The 21,330-nt window shown below is 43.2% G+C and overlaps 1 protein-coding gene across 1 annotated transcript in view; it reads left to right on the top strand.

The window, feature by feature from the left end:
* pstpip2 (proline-serine-threonine phosphatase interacting protein 2) overlaps positions 1-21,330 on the top strand; it is a 38,389-nt gene that overhangs the window by 14,085 nt on the left and 2,974 nt on the right. Inside the window, exons 4-11 of the mRNA XM_084324503.1 lie at positions 3,751-3,785; positions 3,914-4,020; positions 4,137-4,199; positions 15,146-15,244; positions 15,408-15,453; positions 16,390-16,469; positions 18,622-18,720; positions 18,879-18,975. Coding sequence (XP_084180629.1) covers positions 3,751-3,785; positions 3,914-4,020; positions 4,137-4,199; positions 15,146-15,244; positions 15,408-15,453; positions 16,390-16,469; positions 18,622-18,720; positions 18,879-18,975 — 626 coding nt within the window. The remainder of the gene's footprint in view (positions 1-3,750; positions 3,786-3,913; positions 4,021-4,136; positions 4,200-15,145; positions 15,245-15,407; positions 15,454-16,389; positions 16,470-18,621; positions 18,721-18,878; positions 18,976-21,330) is intronic.

Below are 21,330 nucleotides of genomic sequence, written 5' to 3'. Positions count from 1 at the left end.
CTATATTTTTTTGTGTTTCTGTGTACAACGATGGCTGTGTTGATTATTATGTCATGAAATTGTGTCCGTTTGCTTATTTTCCATATATTCACAGAATTTGAAAAGATTCGATTTTGAAACCCTCTAACACAAAAGTTAACAATATTAGCTTTCAAACCGTCCATAGTGGTTTATTTCTTGCCATTAGGGGGTTAGGGTTAGGGTTAGAGTTAGGGTTAGGGTTAGGGTTAGGGTTAGGGTTAGGGTTAGGGTTAGGGTTAGGGTTACCCAGACAGAAAGATTAGGAGAAGGTAAAATCTCATCCCTGTTCCCGTGCCCACCCCAACACTTGCTCAACAGTCCCCTAAACTAACCCTAACCCCAACCCCAACCCTAACCCTAACCCTAACCCTAACCCTAACCCTAACCCTAACCCTAACCCTAACCCCAACCCTAACCCTAACCCTAACCCTAACCCTAACCCTAACCCTAACCCTAACCCTAACCCTAACCCTAACCCCAACCCCAACCCTAACCCTAACCCTAACCCTAACCCTAACCCTACAAACGGAAATATTTGGAATCTTTTATAGATATGTTGAGTTAGGTTCATAGTGGTATTCATAAAAAAAGAATTGGAATGAAATATTACAAATTAAGTTTCTTATGACCTTGAACGTGATGCAATCTTTTCATGCACTAATGTGACAACTCTGTCAGTTACTTAACAAGGCACAAGGGTTAAATCTAAACTTTGTCTTTGTTTTTAGCTATGCGACTTACCGTGAAGCACCTTGGTTGACAAGTGTCATGTCTAAATGTGCTATACAAATACATTTCATTGATTGATTGATTGATTGATTGCATAATGTGTTGCCACTAAAACAACCACTGTGTCGACCAACTGCTGTTTGCAAACATTTGCTGTGAGCAGCAAATGTGATATGGAAACAATGCTCAGCAAAAACCAAAAGCTGTATGGTTCCTGTTAGTCAGAGGGAGCCAGAGCCACAGCGGTCTCACCTCCACACAGTGAGGATTACGGCCACGTGGAGTTGGTACCATATTGGCTGAATGGTTGCTATGTCTTACCTGAACTGGAGACAATCGACCAGTGGTTTTCTATGCTCTCTTTCATGCTGAATGAATTGATTTGAAAATGATGATTACCCCATGGTAAGCACAGGATTTGAGTTGAGTTGAGTTGAGTTTATTTTATCTCGAACAATCAACCATATAAAAAGACCATAAAAATTATAAACTAAAGAAACAAATTTTAAATGAAATCTTACATTCTTCATTAAATGATAAACAAATTAGTTTGAGAAGGAGCCAAAGGAAGCAAATGCTTATCTAGTCCTGCCCCTTTCTCACAATATCATACATAAACAAAATCTCTTACAAACCTAAAATAACAAACAAAATTTGTTTTAATAAAAATATATAAAATACAATTTTAGAGCTCCTAATTTTTGTACTCATCAATGAGAGTTTTCCTATATCTATTTTTGAACTGTACAATGTTCTTGCTCATTTTAGTTTCTTCATCTCTAAGCCATTCCACAGGATTACACCACAAACTGAAATACACAAACCAGTATTTAGTAGAGTAGTGCGGACATAGGGTTGTTTTAAATTATAATTCCTTCTTAAATCATATTTTCCCTCTCGATCCCTAAATATTTTTTTAATATTACCTGGCAGTACATTATTTCTTGCTTTGAACATAATTTGTGCAGTTCTGAATTTTAAAGGATAAGCCCATCCCTGGTAAATACAGGATTTAAAAGGATAAGCCCACCCCTGGTAAGCACAGGAATTTAAATGATAAGCCCACCCCTGGTAAGCACAGGATTTTAAATTATAAGCCCACCCCTGGTAAGCACAGGAATTTAAATGATAAGCCCACCCCTGGTAAGCACAGGAATTTAAATGATAAGCCCACCCCTGGTAAGCACGGTGCAGGGAGCAACAAATGTGATATGGAAACAATTATCAGCAAAAACCAAAAGCTGTCTGGTTCCTGTTAGTCAAAGTGAGCCAGAGCCACAGTGGTCTGGCCACCAGGCAGTGAGAATTACTGCCACTTGCAGTTGACACTGCTGACGAGGCAGACAGCCACAGCTGATTGGCATGCAAGGATGTGCTGTCCTTGTGGTGTGGAATCACAAATACCAGGGTTCCCTTTATTTTCCAATACTTTCTTTTTATTGTGTGAATCACGTTAGTTATTGCATACGTGAAAATATAAACATATTATGCAATTAATAGCAGGAGTTCTGCAAACACAAAAGCTCCATTTGTGGAACTGTATGATAAACACATCTGGGTCTACGAACAAAGCATCAAAGCAGCTATTATGCAACTGTGGTTTATTACTGTATACTCTGCACTGGCCTCCTAGTGTGAACTTCCTCAGTCAGTCAGTCAGTCAGTCAGTCAGTCAGTCAGTCAGTCAGTCAGTCAGTCAGACGGACAGAAAATTATGTCCATTTGAATTTTAAGGGACCACTCAAGACCCAACTAGATTGTATCAGCGTGTCTCTTTTCCCATTCTCAGTCAGCTGTCGCATGTTCAACATGGCTCTGTGGTTGAAAGCAAGTGGTTTCTGGTGAGGGTGGAGGTGTCGTGAGGCAGGAAGATGGGGGCGTAGAGATGGCTGAGAGAGGGAGCATTATTATTATTATTATTATTATTATTATTATTATTATTATTATTATTATTATTATTATTATTATTATTATTATTATTATTATTATTATTATTATTATTATTATTATATAATTAGTATAGTACATACAATATTTGCCTTTCAAAAATTTGCGCCCGATTTTGAGGGGTGTTACTGATGCGTATTTGACCATTTGATAGTATTTGTCAACTGAGCAAGAGAGAGAGGAACATATTATTATACTCAGCAGGATATATTAACAGCTAGTGGTGGAAATGTCCCTGACAAGTTCAGAAAAAGGCAGCTGATCACTGTAGGAACAAAAAGTCAAAAAAATGTATTCCAACGGTGTCATAATAAACATGATATAATAATAATAATAATAATAATAATAATAATAATAATAATAATAATAATAATAATAATAATAATAATAATAATAATAATAATAATAATAATAATAATAATAATAATAATAATAATAATAATAATAATAATAATAATAATAATAATAATAATAATAATAATAATAATAATAATAATAATAATAATAATAATAATAATAATAATAATAATAATATTTATAAAGCGCTTCTCAGGAACCCGAAGATATGTTTAGAATCCCCCTTTTTCCCATCACGTTGGAAGAAACAACAGTTGCTATTTGTTGATATATGATAAATATATCAACAAGAATGTAATCATTTGGTACTGGATCTTGTAAACAAGTCACAGTGGAACAGTAATATCATGCTTTTCTAATGTTTTACCTCCTCTACAACGGCACAGAAATTAGGCATTTTCTTTCGAAAGTGGTCACCAATGGTTACAGGCAGCCACATTGGAAGAAAGAGAACTACACAAACATTTTGTGCGAGGCCTTTACTCTCCAATATCTTTCGACTAGGGTTTTGATTGAATTCAATTATTCCATAAGGACAAATTCCCCCCAAGATATAACCACTGAGCAGAAAAAAGCCTTCAATAATAGAAGACAGTGAATGTCCTATATGCTACTGCTCATTAAACAATGTTGTACCATGTTGTACCCTGTTGGTATGCATAACTCTGTCTTTCTGTTTCATCTTGTTTTGTCTAGCACACTAAAGAGATCCCTGGATGTCTTCAAACTACGTAAGTGTCAGACGGTCTTGAGTCTGAATAAGGCCACCATTCAGGAGTTTGAACAAAATGTCCTTAGTGTCTTTTTAGTTCATGTTTCCCTGTAGGTCACAAGCTTACGCTATGTTTTTACACTGCAGAGACGGAACACGTGAGTCTAGCACACTTACAATTGGCACAGGCGATGAGGGAGGAGGCCAAGAAATTAGAAGACTTTAGAGAGAGACAGAAAGATGCAAGGAAAAAGGTGAGCAATTGTGTTGTGCTCTTACCGAGGCAATGTGTCACAATGTTGGCCCCATCGTGTACAGTAGCATCTTCTGATGCAACGGCACTAAGACCTGTACCAACATGTCTTTGCAGATAGAGCTACAGATGGATGCTTTCCACAAACAGAGGGCCACGCAGTTCAAGAAAACCATGGAGGTATGTTGGGGACATTTTATATTCAACTACCGCCTACGGCCAAACTACATCTCTGGCTTCCCGCCCTATGGACCTTCTAGACTGCTTAGGCCATCAGGTAGCGGTCTGCTAACTGGTCCTACAGGATTAAAGACAAAACGCGGTGAAGCAACATCATGCTAGGAATAAACCTCCGGAAGAGCTTAGATCTGCCCCAACTCTGGCTACTTTTAAAAAGAGTTGAAAAACGTCTATGTTCACCTTTGCCTTTAATTGAAATTGTATCGCTGCTAATTAGTGACTTTAAAAGGCACTCTGACTTTTATTCTTTTTTATGACTTTTATGCTTTATTAATGCTTTTTGATGCCCTATTTATCTATTGTATGTAAAGCACTTTGAATCACCTCTATGTCTATGTATGAAATGTGCAAAATAAATAATACAGCAAATTGCCATACAGGTGGAAGAAATACACAGTTCCTTTACTTAAAGGGGAACTATCTTATAAATGGCCTTTTTGAGTGTTTAGCATTGTTTCCTAGCTATGTGAACTTATATTAATATGATCTATGTCTCAAAATTCTCATATTGGCGCATTCTTCCAATTCTCCTCTCACAATATTCACCCTCACTGAACTGAGTCATTTGAAAATGTGCGCGATATGTGATGTCAGAAAGACACCGCTGCATGTTAATGTTGAGATACAAGAACAGCTGCACACAGGCCCCTGCACCCCAGTCCACATTAGCTCAAAACGGCTCGAGATCTTGAGGTAGAAAAATGCTGTTTTTGAGGACTTGATTAGAAATACAAAACAATGTATAAAAAAAATATATATATTACAGAGGTGTTCCATAGACTCACAGGAATTGTGTAAAAGTGCCCAAATAGTGAAAGAAATAGTAAAATAGTTCCCCTTTAAGTAAAAGTAGAAAATACCCAGATAAATGAGTACTCTGGTCAAATAAAAAGTCCTCCATTCAAATTCTACTTAAGTAAAAGTAGAGAAGTTATTTGCTATTGAAGGTACTTAAGTATCTAAAGTAAAAGTACACATTCTAGATGACGTTTGTGTATTGCAGTGCTTGGGAGCATTTAAGCCTCTAACCATTGACCTTTAAAGGTTTATGTTAAATTGTTATGTGGTCCAGTTATGCTGCTCTGATTAAAGGTTATGTTAAAGTGGTATGTGGTCCAATTATGCTGCTCGGATTAAAGGTTATGTTAAAGTGGTATGTGGTCCAGTTATGCTGCTCGGATTAAAGGTTATGTTAAAGTGGTATGTGGTCCAGTTATGCTGCTCGGATTAAAAGTTATGTTAAAGTGGTATGTGGTCCAGTTCTGTATCGTTAGTGGCTTAGCTTGGCTTCGCCTTCTGCACTATCTCGCGTACGTGCACGCGTACTGAATAAACCACAAATGTACCTCTAATACCAGTATTAGTCTGACCACACCCCTCATCAGCTTACCTTCATAAGCAGGTGTGTGGTCACCTGCTCTCCTCCTTCTCGCTTTCACCACAAGGAAGAGGTGCCTCGGTAGATCCCCACACTTGACACCATGATGGAAGAAATTGGATTAGGAACAGCTTGGGAAACGAGGATACGTTGACATCATATCTTTATTTTCTCTCTCACTATTTTCGAGAAAATACGGCGATATTGTCTTCGTACTGGAGTGTCTAGAAGATGATGATCATTCTACAAACCCTCCACCGGTTTTCGTATTGGGAGCACGCCGCTGCATGCTTCTCAACTGCAGTTCCTTGCTGTGTTTGTTGGGGTGAAACCTGTCAAGCCACAGCTGAACTGTCGGACATGCCGCTGTTGTGAGGAGCGGTGCGTTCCAGGTTGGGTGAGTAGTGTTTGCTGGCGGGCTCCACTTGTCTGTTAGTGCTATGGGGGCTACTAGACGAAGTTTATGGAAACCGGCCCCAGGCTAGGGTCCTTTGTTTAGCCGTCTAGGCGACAGAAGGCCTTGGTCTGGCGACCATTATAGTTTTAACTAGTGGGCCGCGACCATTGACACTGGTGATCCCTGTGTGTTCTGGACGAGTGGATTCTCTCTGTCACCGTGTTAAGACCCCATCTTTCATATCCAAATGAGAGTATTCCTTCACGAGGGGATATGTGCATGTAATGTGCGATAGCGGCAGATTCATGTTCAAAGTCAGCTATACAGGCCAGTTGGTACTGTGCTGATTCCGCCGGACGTGTTATTATCACCGTTGTGAAGCGGTGTTGACGTCTTGTTTTTCCTTTTCTCTTAAAAAGTGAGGAGGGTTCAGAACGGCGGCCTGTCTGGGTGAGTGTTATGTCATTGTTTACATGTTCATAGCTTACGGTTAGCCGGTCGGTGGCCTGGCGCGGGGTGGCTTGGCTTCTCGCGCGCCGCCGGGAGCTCGCTCCTGATCGCGTGCGTCGTAGATCGGCGTCTCGCGAGCGGAAGCGATAGCACCCGAACGGCTGGAGCAGCCGTTAGCTTGATGCTATTCTGTTGAACGTGCTTTGATTTTTAACATGTTTTACACTTTTGACCACGACGTCATCCTTGACAGGGGATGTTCGTCAACCCTGCCCGAGCCTAGACGGGGATTGCGTCAACAAAGAGGACTGTAGCGACTGGTGGAGCGGCGACGCTGCCCGGATCGAACAACACGGGACGCTTGTGACTGCACTTCGCTGATCTGCGTTCCGGGCAGGTACGGGGTTGGCCAGACCCTCATAACACGTCTTCTGGTTTTACCTTGCTAAATGTATTGTGAATGACGGTGTTTTTTCCCAAAACGTGTGTTGTTGCAATGCATTTGAGATACGTTGCGGGTTGTGTGTGAGCTGTTTTTGTCACTGGCAGTAGCTTCTCCGTGCAGGTCGTGATGTATTGATCTGGTTGTTGTGTGAGAAACATCATGGTGTTTATGTGTACCGTGTACTCACTACTAAGGCAACTAACCTATGAAGCTATGCTTGGTGACGAGTGAGTAAAAGAATGTTCTTTCTCAGACTGTAATGACAATGAACAGTGAGTTCACACATTAACAGGTTTTCCTGTTTTAACTGGCCGTATTGAGGGTGAAATAGGAGGATTGTGTTTCCCCCCCCGGTTCCCTGGGGACTTTATCACCTCCTATCAGACATGTTGTGCATTAATTGTGTCTTTTGTGTGGTAGGGATACGATGTAACTCTCAGCTTGATTGCTGAGGTTGTGCTAAATCTGCTGGAGAAACTTATTTCCTAAAGGGAAATTGGTTTGGTTGCTGTCGTGTGCTTAGCAAGGCCTGTGGTCGATACTAATCAAGAATGATGTATTCTCTCATTGTGATGATGATGGGTTGTGTGTGTCATGTGACCTACAACTGGGTTGTACTGGCCACAGAAGCACATGTGTATGTTGGACCGGGGTTCTTAGAGCCCTCTCTATTCTGTGTTTTTCCTTAGTAAAAATCAGATAGCAGGTTAGCTCGTGCGCTGTGTGGAGCTGTGAAACGCTTCATAGAGCTGACTATGACTGTGTCATATTCTCTTTTTGTCGTTACGTCGTATCATGGGTGTGGGGTCGTAAAGGGGTGAACTGGTAACCTTTCCTCTCCCCATTGTTCTGTCGGTCAGGGGTACACCCCCTGTCCTTCAAGGTTCCCGTCACGTGGCGGTTCGGCACGTTACGGGGGGGGGGGGGGGGGGGGGGAGGGAGTTCCTGGTCCCACGGCCTGGTATATTGGGCGTGTGCACCGCAGGAATTCCCCCGCCATAGAGTACGTCACCGTGCGCGTCTCTGTTGGTAGGACTTCCGTGTGCTGTTCAGGTCCATGTGATGGATCTGTTTTCAGGGGGGGTGGTCAGGGCTCCTCCTCACCAAGCGCCTACTCAGGCCTTCTGTGAGTTCGGACTCCTTCTTCCATGTGATCCATGTGAGGAAGCCTCCATCAGAGTACAGAGCCTTCCTCCTCAGATTGTCAAAGTGAGTGGACCCTCTAGAAGGGTCCTTTTCTATTGTATGTATATTCGATTCAATTCGTTTATTGAGTGTGTATGGGTTCGGTGCCTCTTCCCCGGAGGCCCTAAAACCAGTTTTTTACATGGCTCAAGGTGCAATATATTCTTTTCAATCTGTACAGCTCGCGTGGGAAGTCTCTCTGGGGATCCCCGTCTCTTTCCTATGGGAGGGTGGTGGGATGTAAAAATGTGTACATTTTTTACCCCGGCTGTGTAGACTGGGATACATACTGTTGATGCTTCCTTCTTTCTATTCCAGAAGTGTTGGAGTTAGGGAGTGTCACACCCCTCTTGTCGTTCCCCTGGGCGCCTTGGGGATTCAATGGCAGGTCTAAATAGCCTGTTCATTGATGGGGGTGTGTCCCGACGCACGTATAGTGCTAGCTCGCTGTAAACAGGCGATTGACTGGCACGCCTTAGTTGCTTGTGGTTGAAACAGCGTTTTTATAAAGCAACTGAGATGGGGGTTTTTCCTCTTCCGGCGACCACATCCCATGACCTGGGTGGGTTGTCGACGGATCCTCGTTCATGTCTGGGGGATGATGACGGGATGGATCTGAACATATGTAGTGGGGTCTCACGCCCTTGGGGTGGGCCACCAGGCGCGGTTCGTCCCGACGTCTGGGTGGCGCCTTCTTTTCATGTTAAGATCAACACGCATATCTGCCCTTTTCCTGGGGCATGTCGGCGTGGTTAGGGCACGGGACTGGTTCTGGTCACGCTGGTCCAGATCAGTTGAACCCGTTGTCCGCCGGGGATGCAGATCTGCTGTTCTGGTACCCTGAGGGACTTGGGCTTTTTTCAGGGGGAAAAATGCCAGGTCGGTCTGGGTGTCACAGGGTTAAGCGCTATGGAGACCCTGGTTGGGTATGTTTTTACTCAGCACTGTCGTCATGGCTTACAGCCATGCCATTCTGTACGCGCTCGATCTCGTCGGATCTCGGCCGCTACACAGGTTGGTCCTGGTTAGTACTTGGTTGGGAGACCGCCGGGGAATACCAGGTACGGTGTGCTTAGGGGCTGGTTCTCCATTGTTTTTCGCTCCTCTCTCACGCATGGCGAAGAGGGGCCTGTGGGGGTGGTTTTTTGACCTCCTCTGGTGACCCTGTGCTTCCCGTACCGCCAGGCCCGGTCCGAAGTGATGTTTGCGACCCGTAGGCCTGGGTTAACCCTTTTTGGAAACTGAAACACTTGTACTGCGGTATAGCCGGTGTATACCCGCAGGTGTGTTTTGGAGTTTTTTCTTGAGGGGTTATAGGAACAACCACCGCATTGGGTAACACCGAGGTGGTTGATTCCCTGGTGTGTTGGAGCAGTGTCAACTCCCGGGTTCACCGGTTGAGGGTGCCCCTGCACGTTCATGACGTCTGCCAATCGTGTCAGCCTTCTCTGCCTCGACCCCTCTGGGTGGGGGTTGTTAAATGGAGGCTTGGTCATGCAACACCGCCAGCTTACGCTCCTTCCGCCGGGGCGGCTGTGTTCAGCTGTCCCCTCTGGCGCCTGTCTCGTCCGCAGTCTCCAGGCTAGGGTTAACAGCCTGTTGCCTGGTTTTTCCCCGGTGCGCTGCCTGCTTCCGTTGGTTAACCTTTTTTGTGTGCTTACGGCCATGCTGACTGCCTATTCTGCAGGGTCAGTGTGCCAGGCGGTGTACTATTGGGGGGACGGGGCCCGCTCGGCTTACTGGCCTGGTTGGTTCCGCCTGGGAATACCAGGTGCAGTAACTGAGGGGCCTTTGTCCGAATACGCTGGCGATGTGGGGGGCGGGGCACTACGTGCCCACCTGGTGGGGTCTTGATGCTGGCATCATGGACTTCTCCGGGCCCCCATTCCAGGGAGTCCAGTCCTTTTGGTGGGTCTGGGTCTTCCTTCGTGCTCCGCTGCTACGGCCTTGCCACGGGGTTGGGTTTGCCCTTGACCCCGTGATTCTGGGGGCAGTAACGAGGTTGTTCCTCCGTTCGTTCCCGGGTGGCATGCGGGTTGTGCGTGTGTGTAGTCGTGGGTCAAGCCACGGTCTGCTCACCCTGTGCGTTAAGTTGCTTGAGAGCTCTTCGCACGGTCGGGTCCGTCGCCTTCCCGTGAAGCCTCTAATAGGGGGGATACCCTCCATTAGGGGGGGTCGGGGGGGCTCGGCCCTCCCTGTTCTGATGGTTTTGGGGGGCTGTCAGCGGGGTGTATTTGTCAGCCAAGTGGCTCCGCTTGGCCTCCCTTGTGCAGAAGGCGAAGCCAAGCTAAGCCACTAACGATACAGAACGTTAGGTTATGACTATAACCAAGTTCTGTTAGTTAGGGGCGATGCTTGGCTTCGGACGGCCGCTGCAGCCCTTGACCTCACCTTGTGGTGAAAGCTTGGGAAGGAGGAGAGCAGGTGACCACACACCTGCTTATGAAGGTAAGCTGATGAGGGGTGTGGTCAGACTAATACTGGTATTAGAGGTACATTTGTGGTTTATTCAGTACGCGTGCACGTACGCGAGATAGTGCAGAAGGCGAAGCCAAGCATCGCCCCTAACTAACAGAACTTGGTTATAGTCATAACCTAACGTTATGCTGCTCGGATTAAAGGTTATGTTAAAGTGGTATGTGGTCCAATTATGCTGCTCTTATTATGTCCTCTGTAAATTGACAGGCTTCAAATGTGAAAGTATATAATCTTCATAAATCTTTGCCATGTTTTCTATGCAAAAATAACTAGTAACTGGTGGGTTCAATATGGTTAAAAAAGTACAAAATTTCCTTTGAAATGTAGTGGAGTAGAAGTATAAAGTTCCCTAAAATAAAAATACTCACACAAAGTACAAGTAGCTCCAAATTGAGTACAAATACTTAAGTACAAATACTACTTGAGTACAAATACTTAGTTACTTTCCACCACTGAATACCGTTGTGCTATGAGGCTGGTTGAATGCCCACTTGCGCTCAAGGGGCCCCAGTCTGGGTTTTGGCATCTGTATCAGAGCTAAAAACCTCATACCTGTCTGTCCCCATTCTGACGGTTATGATCGGCAGGGAAACCTTTTTAGCAACACTGTACCGAGTAAAGTAGGCCATCATGACCTTCTGACAAAACCTGTGTAGCCTAATGAATCAGGTGTCTGTCTCCCTGTTAACGACACTGGAAACCAGAAATGTTTCAGGCTTTTGGAACCGATTAACCTCCATTGGATTAACTCAGTCAGTTGACATGTTGTGAAAACAATGAAAATACCATTGTTAGCTCTGGCCTGTCCTTCCTCTGAGCACAGGGAAGTTCACAGCTTTGAGAAGTGAAGAAAATAGGCATCTCCAATTACCACTGAAATCACCACCAAGAGCAGAACTAGTTTTTGGTTCATTATCTAAATACATAAAAGTACAGTATATATAGTATATATACTTAATGTATATATTAAGGCTGTCAATCTATTAAAATATTTAATCCGATTAACCGCATGATTGTCGTGATTAATCGCAAATTAATTGCATATTTTTTTATCTGTTCTAAATCTACGCGATATTTTTCAAGTTTTAATACTCTTATCAACATGAGAGTAGACAAATGCTTGCTTTATGCAAAATAATTCATGTCTATTAATTGCCACAATGAGAAATACTGTCCAGAATCTTCAAGTAACTAAGATGTGCAAACTGCATTGTAAAACAAAATGCTGAAATCATGAAACGAATTTATTAAAAGCCCAACAAAAAAAGAACAGATAGGCATACCAATTTACTAACTGTAACATTACATAGTAATGATTACTAACACAGTAGTGTGTTGAACTTTACACTTGAACTATTCATCCCCATTTTTTTGTTTAAGCAGCCATTTAACACAAAAGGATGCCCCTCATGCATTGCAAATTTGCATAAAATTCAAAGCAAACTGAGTGATGCCCAAAATAACTTAAAAGAAAACAATAATTTAAAACAATGAATAAAGTGTGCATGAAATAATAGGGGAAAGAAAAAGTTAGGAACTTGTTACATTCACCCACACAAGGGCTGAGGACTCACCCCCCCCCCCCCCCCCTCTCTCTCACACACTCCCAGCTCTCTTTCTCCCTTGCCCCTTCCCCATCTCTCTCACCCCTCTCTTCTCTCTCTCTCTCTCTCTCTCTCTCTCTCTCTCTCTCTCTCTCTCTCTCTCTCTCTCTCTCTCTCTCTCTCTCTCTCTCTCTCTCTCTCTCTCTCTCACACACACACACTTTGAGTCAGAAACAAACATAGTATCAATGAGCAATGAGAGTATCAAATCTACCCTGGGTAAATAAAGGTAAATTATTATATATATTTTTTAAACAGCCTGTTAATCTCGCGTCCAATAAAATTGTGAAATGTACATTTCATCAGAGTGGTCAGAGTGCAGGGTCGCCCCTGGAACACTTGGGCAGGATGGTTGGCAGTGGCACCATAGATGTAATACCAGCCACCCTTCGGTCACCAACTCACAGCTGGAATACACCCTCCTGTTGGGAGACAGGGATCGAACAAGCAACCTTTTGGTTACCGGCCGGCCTCGTGATCTCTAGGCCATCCTGCCTCCCAGACAGTAAAATGCTGCATTTACCTTAGTTTTTATCTAGACGAAGAAAAGACAAGTAAGAGATAGAAACAGTTACAGTTTCTGTGTGTTAGTCAATCTCTAGAACAAGAGGATGTTCCAGACTAATATGAATGTCACTGTTTTAGGACATCTGCTAATGGTGCTCTGCAGCTCCAAGCACACTTTAAAGGAACACACCAACATTAGCTTACCGTCTTATCCAGAGAGAGACAAGAAGATAGATACTAGTTTCCTCTCTATGCGTTCAGTAGAAAGCCATCTGGCTGCATGTTAGCCTAGCTTAGCACAATGAATGGAAGCGGACATGGCCGGTTAGCCTTCGGGAGAGGTGTTAGTACAGTTAGTTGGACAATGCCTAGGCTAACCGGCCATGTCCGCTTCCATTCATTGTGCTAAGCTAGGCTAACATACAGCCAGATAGCTTTCTACTGAACGCACAGAGAGAAAACTGGTATCCATCTTCTTGTCTCTCTCTGGAAAAGATGATAAGCAAATTTCCCAAAATGTCGGCATATTCTTTTAACATTCCCAGATTCAATTTGTATCCCGAAATGCAGAACCACAATGTATTGCGCGTCGATAAGGATGAAAAAAGTTCAAAACAAGAGATAAAGGCGGCTGGGTGGCGCAGCGGACATTGCGCTCGTCACCAACGCATGAGACACCGGGTTCGACTCCGGCTGTCGGCGTTGCCTCCGGCTTGGGCCTGCCGTCATACTAACTCAATTGGCAGAGTTAGCGGGTGGAAGTCGATGGGTGGTAATCTGGACGTTGTGGACAGCGACTCCTACAGGTCGGTTGGGGGACGCCTGCACAGCAGAGACAGGAAAATGGCAGGGGTAGTGTGAGCCTCCCATATGTTACACCTCGCCAAATGAGAGTCCACGCTGGCAGGTGAAAAGATGTGACAGGCTGCCTCCACATGTATCGGAGGAGACATGTGATGCAAGGCTTCTATCCTCCCTACAACCGGCCAGTGGGGGGCATATGCGAGCAACGTTCAATACAGGGGAGGGAAGAATTGGCACGGATAAATTGGGATGGGAGAAAAAAAAGTGAAAAAAGAAAAGAGGAGAAAAAGTGGATCTGATTTGTTCATTTTCACATTTTCTTTCTTTTGTCAGCGTTTTCATGGATACGTCATAGTCCTGAGTCAATCGCCATATGCCAGGCAGGTCTTCACAAGGCAGACAAGAGTGGATACTGTTTGGGGCTGTGTGTGTTGTTGTGTTGCTATGCCAACTGGGAGAGAAACATTGCTGCTTTTTCACTGCTGGACCGAAAAGCAGCAACACAGACTCAGGCATTTAATCAGTTGATCAAACAAATATGACCGTTTTGCCTTTTGCCCTACATCTTGCTACCGTTGTCTCAATCCAAGAATGTTTTTTTTTATCCACTTTTTCTCCCATTTTCTATTTTTCTCCCATCCCAATTTTTTCATATTTTTTCCAATTCAACCCTCCCCTGTCTTTGAACGTTGTTTCTTGCCTCCCACAAGCCGGCTGTAATGTGGACTAAGTCATACATAGCACGAGTCCCCTCCGATACTCGAGGTAACAGCCGTCGCATCCTTTTCACCTCTCGGCATTGCTACCAGCTTGGCTGGTCGTTCATACTAACGCAATTGGCAGTTTTAGGGGTGGGAAGCTGGTGGGTGGGGATCGGACGTTGTGGACAGCGACTCCTACAGGTCGGTTGGTGCGCCTGCACAGCAGAATCAGGAAGCAACGGGGGCGGCGTGACCCTCCCATGCAGACCCTCGCCGCTGAGAGATCGCGCTGTACAGGTGAAAAGATGGAAACGGCTGCCTCCTCGTGTACCGGAGGGGACACGTGATGTAAGGCTTCGTCCACATTGCAGCCGGCTTGTGGGAGGCATGGCCTAACAGCGTTCGAGACAGGGGAGGGTAGAATTGGACAATACGAAATTGGGATGGGAGAAAAATAGAAAATGGGAGAAAAAGTAGATACAAAAAAAAGAGGAGAACAGCAATTTGCCTGCATATTGAAAAAGAGTGGTTACATTCACACACAATCAATAAAGCTTAGGAATTTCATTCTAAAACCTGCACCAGGGAAAGAAACGGCACGTGTCCTGAAACATTGCTGTCATTCAAATCCTCAGCTGCTGCTTTTTAAGACATAGAAATTCCTCAACTTGCTGGATTTAGTCTGTAATCCTCCATTCCTTGTTTGAGTCACTTGTGGGTGGGTTCAGCACCGGGTCACCCAGGCTGGGCCAAAGAGAATCTTCTAGAAATGCTCTCCCTCTGTAATACATCTCTGGATGGACATACATGTAAATTAGATGGCAGCCCTGGTTCTTATGTTTGTGCTGAGGGCCTCTTTTTCAAAAAATGTATTACCCATAAACATGTTTGCGATGATGCGTGCACTAATTACTGACAACCGCACCGACGTCCACAGTGTAAGAAGACGTACGAGCAGAAGTGTCGCGACAAAGAGGAAGCGGAGCAGAACATGAACCGAAACGCTGGCTCCACCAACGCCAAGCAGATAGAGAAGGTACAGTAGAGCGGCAGTAGGCCACATTACTCCCATACGTGGAGAAAGAAGAGGGATAGAGATTGTGGTGTGTTCGGCCTCATAGCGTTCAGCCATTGTAATAGCTAGCAGTCATTAGTAAGAGGGGAAGGATCTCATGTGTCTCTTCCTCAATATCTTTCAGCTCTACTCTAAGTCACAGCAAGCCATGCAGAATGCAGAAGAAGCTGGTAAGATGACTACGACCTCAGTAATGCATGTGCTCAACAGACATTCACAAAATCAGCACCAGATCACGTGTTGACTCTGCACATCCATGGGCTGTGAGACATGTGCAACGAGTCCTGGCAAATGCTCAGAGCTTAAACTGCCCAAGCAAAAATTAAAATATATATATATACGTATTTTCTGAAATTGCACTTTTTGTGTATTCAGAAAGTATACTAAAGTTGTCTTAAATTGAAACCACTTAGGTTGTACTTACATATTATATATACTTATACTTATTATATACTTATACATTGAAATTATAGTTTTGGTTACGTTTGCTTACCAAAATAGTACACTTTTAATACGTTTACTAAAGTACAACTTAAGTTTGGTAAACATCCCAGTTAGATTTTTTTATTTTAGATTACACTTACAGCCAGGGCCCATAGACCTAGGCACAGGCATTACACACAGCGGTCCAGCCCAGCATATTAATAACTATCATACTAAACATTTCATTAGTACATGAAAGCGCATAAGAAGTACCAAAATACATTGCAAGTATACTCTCAGAGAAGTACATATGGGAAATATAGAAATATGCTTTTGGAGTCCGATAGCATGGCTTCCATACGTTGATAATGTTGTTAACTTGGCTAACATGCCTTATTAACATTCATAATATTGTTGCTAACGTTGCGTAACATTAGCTTGGCTAACATACTTTGTGGTTCGTTGTATGCATGTAGCAGAATTAACTGTGATTGGTCTACTTTTGTTTTTGTGTGTGTGTGTGCGTGTGTGCGTGTGTGTGTGTGTGTGTGTGTGTGTGTGTGCGTGTGTGTGTGTGTGTGTGTGTGTGTGTGTGTGTGTGTGTGTGTGTGTGTGTGTGTGTGTGGGTGTGTGCGCGTGGGTGCATGTGTTTGTCCGTGTGGGTGTGTCTGTTTGATTGGCAGACAGGATGTACCTGCAGAATGTGAACACACTGGAAAAGATCAGGGATGAGTGGCAGAACGAGTATGAGAACGCATGTGAGGTAAGTGTCCGAGGTCAAAGGTCATTATTTACCTCTGTCTGTGCGTGGTTGGTTGACTTATACCACGGCCTGTATGCATAAAGAGTCTTAGAGTAGGAGGACTGATGTGGGATCAGCTGTCAGGTCACATGACCATATAACTTCCCTAGTAAAACTGGTCTCCAATCAGCACAGGGCAAGTGAAGCAGAGCCAGGAAGCAGAACAAGTGAAGCAGAGCTAGTGGAACAGAGCCAGGAAGCCAAGCAAGAGAGAAGAGTGAAGTGAGAGCGAAGAGAAAGACGAAAACGCGAGTTTAAAAAACAAAGAGCAAGTCGATTTGTAGGAAACGGTGATGGACTCATGTATCCTGTGGCACAACATGGCCGATCAGAGATCCCTGTATCACCTGTAAAGAGAGGACACCAGTGCTGGCAAGTTAACTTCTTCGCTGAACTGTCTCTTCAAACCCCCAACTATCCCGGACATGACCACCTTGTTTTAAATTACTCAAGATTTCCATTGTCCCTGTTCTCCAGCTTCCCCTACAAATCTCCAAGCTCTCCTCAGCCTCCACTTCAGCCTACCTCAGCCTGCTACCACACACACACACACACACACACACACACACACACACACACACACACACACACACACACACACACACACACACACACACACACACACACACACACACACACACACACACACACACACACACACACACACACACACACACACACACACACACACACACACACACACACACACACACTGAGCTTATTGCCGTTTGGCACTTGTGTTTTATTTATCTGGTGTGCACTTGTTTCTGTGTGTTATTGAATATAGTATATATCATTTCACTAACTACTGTTTGCCCGCCTCTTATTCAAACCCTTATCACAAGCAATTTTTTTGTAGTGGAGGTTACTAGAGTTAACCGGTATTGGACAGTAAGATTTATTTTGCTTGACAGGTTTAGTGTGTCTGGCGACCCAAAGCACAACTATAATTTTTTTGTATTTGATTATATTGGGCTGACCACCGCTACAATAGACCCAGGCTAACCCAATAAACAGGTGCATGGGGTCTTACCAATCACCACAAACAACCACAAAGTACCACACAAACAGCTTCTTTTTTTTTTGCGACTTATTGCTGTTGCATTTTTGCACTGTATTGATTTGCTTTCCATTTTGGAAATTCATGCTAACTACTGATCTATTCTTCTATTCTTTCCAAACAAACTGCCGTTGCTGATGTTGACATAAAACTATCACTTCCTGTGTGCCGGATGATTCTCCCAGGAATGTTCTACCAGACACCAGTGTTTTAGAACAGCCAAGAACAGCAAATGTAAAAAATTTAAATAAAATAAAAACATCCATGAACTGGGTATAAGTAGAATCACTTTGGTGTTATATCCCTTGTCAATAAATAGTGGCATGTTATGAGAATAGACCTGTATTTATATGAAAAGGTTTGAGATCATTATTTTAAACAATACCATGGTGTAATCTAATTTAATCCATCATACTGATGGTGTTGGCATTGTTGTGGGTCACTATCGGAAGTATACAGATGTTGTTTCTGTAAGGGTTGTTTTTGATTTATAATATGACATGATCTGCTCAACAACTCAGTAATGAGACATCTTTACATGTATATCTCTGAAAGTCCTTTTTGTTTTCCTCTTTTCACTGAACAGAGCGAGGTGTTGTGTCTTGTGTCATTGTTGTGGTGGTGATTATGTACAGTGCCACCGTGTAGAATAGCTGCTGCTTCTGCTGGAGGCTGATGGGGATCCTAATAAATAAAATGTTTTAAATTAAATTAAATTAAAAGAACACATTGGTGTAAACAGGGGTGTAGCTCCAGATTCTGCATAATATGGTTTTTACCTACAGTATACATTCGGATCAGCAGTTCAGCACCTGCACTGTTGGTGGGTGAGCCTAGTAAAGGATGTCGCATTGCGTTCATCTTCAATGAATGGACCAATGCAATAGTCTACCAAAGCCCCCCCTCTCTCTCTATATATCTCACACACACACACATACACACACACACACACACTTCAGAAACAAACATAGTATCAATGAGAGCATCAATAATACACCTGAGTGATGTCTAGTAAAAAATGAATGAATGTTTTCCCTCCACGTTCCACCACAGATGTTCGAGAAGCAGGAGGTGGAACGCATCGATGCCCTGAGGAACACAATTTGGACGCACCTCAACCAGCTGTCCCAGCAGTGTGTTACGAGCGATGAGGTAGCTTCATTTACCTATCACATCACTTTGCATGACTTTCGCTTTCTGTTTTGTGCTTGGATGAACCTGCATATGCAAACGGTATACGTAATATACATAGTCGTATTTTTCTTTGATCTTATCTAACTGTGTGTGTGTGTGTCTTTTGTGTGTTTTAGCTGTATGAGGAAGTGAGGAAGTCGTTGGAGCAATGTGACATCCAGGAAGACATTGAATACTTTATCAACCTCAGACAGACCGGCAGCAAACCGCCAGGTAGAATAACACTGAGTCATAGAATAATACAATGAGCCATTGGATAGCTTATCCAAAGCTGATAATAACACAATGTGCATATGTACAGCCCTCCCTGGTATAATATACAGATCCTATCAAGTCAACCCCATGTACACAATATTATAGCTAACTCTGTACAACACTTTGATGAACATTGTTACTCAGCTGATAGAGTTGTACCCTTCCTGCTGACTTGTCGTACAGAACTTGTAAGTCGCTTTGGATAAAAGCATCAGCTAAATGACAACATTTAAATGTAAATGTACAATGTGCAATACTCCATACTGAGTCTTGGTCTACCCTGGTATAAATAAACTGATTAAGTGGATTATTAATATATATAAATGTGCGTATAGAAATAAGATCTGAGTTGCTAATAAATTAATGAGTGATGTGTGTGTCCTTGTGCAACGTGCACCAGAGTCTGTGTCAAACAGTTGAGAGTCAAACAGTTCTCAAGTCCTTCAGCCGTTAGTTATCCAGCCATTAGCCAAGTCGGTCCTTGCCCACAGCATACCACAGCGAAAAAGTGTACTCCCAGGAACTTGTAGGTGTACACCACCACCTCCACCCCTTCCCCACTGCTAGGGGGACACTTTAATTATGTTCCACCGGTAGTCCACCACCAACTCCTTGGTCTTGCTGATGTTGAGTTGGAGGTGGTTGTTGTCGCACCACCAGGGCTCTGTACTACTTACTCCTTGTTGTCGTCCTTGATATAACTGACAATGGAGGAGCCATCGGAGCACTTCTGTAGGTGGCATGTACCTGGGTTGAAGCAGAGGTCGGAGGTCTAGAGGGTGAACAGGAAGGGTGACGGCACAGGTCCTTGGGGGGCGCCAGTGTTGCTCACCAGCACATTTGACTGGCTGCCCTGCAGTCTGACGTACTGTGGTCTGTTGGTGAGGTAGTCAGTGATCCAGGCCACCAGGCCATGGTCCGACTGCATCACTGTGACCTTCTTTGCTAACCACAATGGCTGGATGACAATCTGTCAAGCTTGAATGTGGTTAATGAACTGTCCGTATACGTACCCTGTGATTGGTTATATACAGTATGTTGTACCCTGTGGTTTGTTATATATTATATATATTGTACCCTGTGGTTTGTTATATATTATATATGTTGTACCCTGTGTTTGGTTATATATTATATATATTGTACCCTGTGGTTGGTTATATATTATATATATATTGTGCCCTGTGATGGTTATTATATTGTACCCTGTGGTTGGTTATATATTATGTATATTGTACCCTGTGGTTGGTTATATATATATATTATATATATATTGTGCTCTGTGACTGGTTATTATATTGTACCCTGTGGTTGGTTATATACCGGTATTATATATATTGTACCCTGTGGTTGGTTATATATATACTGTACCCTGTGGTTGGTTATTATATATATTTATTACATGGCGTTTTAACATTCGCCGAAATGCTTGATTGTGATTGGTCAATAGCCCCTGACAGCGGTGAATTATTTTTCGATAACCACCGGTGATTATTGTTTTTCGCAGCTGGAGCAATCAAGCCCCACTGACACACACTGTTTCAGTGCAATCAGACACACCTGCCGGCTGCCGGCGATAATAATAATCACTTTATTTGGGCTGACAGAGCCACAGAACAACTGCTTCTGCATTTGATCTCGTCTTGTCGATTTTGTAAAATGAATTAGGTATATTGTTAGTAATTTAGCCATGTAATAAGCGGGATAATGTATACTGTAGCTATACTCGGTCATTGTCGCAAAATAATTGACCTTCACTACGTTTAAAGAACACCTCTGCGAGGCGCCTCTGTGTTCTAAACTCTGTGTCGGTCAATTATTTTGCGACAATGACCTCGTAGCTATACATTATCCCTTACATATTGTGCCCTGTGACTGGTTATTATATATATTGTACCCTGTGACTGGTTATTATATATATTGTACCCTGTGGTTGGTTATATATTATATATATTGTACCCTGTGGTTGGTTATATATTATATATATTGTGCTCTGTGACTGGTTATTATATATATTGTACCCTGTGGTTGGTTATATATTATATATATTGTACCCTGTGGTTGGTTATATATTATATATATTGTGCTCTGTGACTGGTTATTATATATATTGTACCCTGTGGTTGGTTACATATTATATATATTGTGCTCTGTGACTGGTTATTATATATATTGTACCCTGTGGTTGGTTACATATTATATATATTGTGCTCTGTGACTGGTTATTATATATATTGTACCCTGTGGTTGGTTACATATTATATATATTGTGCTCTGTGACTGGTTATTATATATATTGTACCCTGTGGTTGGTTA

Source organism: Notolepis coatsorum (genome assembly GCF_963971535.1).
Source record: "Notolepis coatsorum genome assembly, chromosome: 11".
Taxonomy (NCBI): Eukaryota; Metazoa; Chordata; class Actinopteri; order Aulopiformes; family Paralepididae; genus Notolepis; species Notolepis coatsorum.
Note: the sequence above shows the minus strand (reverse complement) of the source record. Positions and strands in the feature narration are given on the sequence as shown.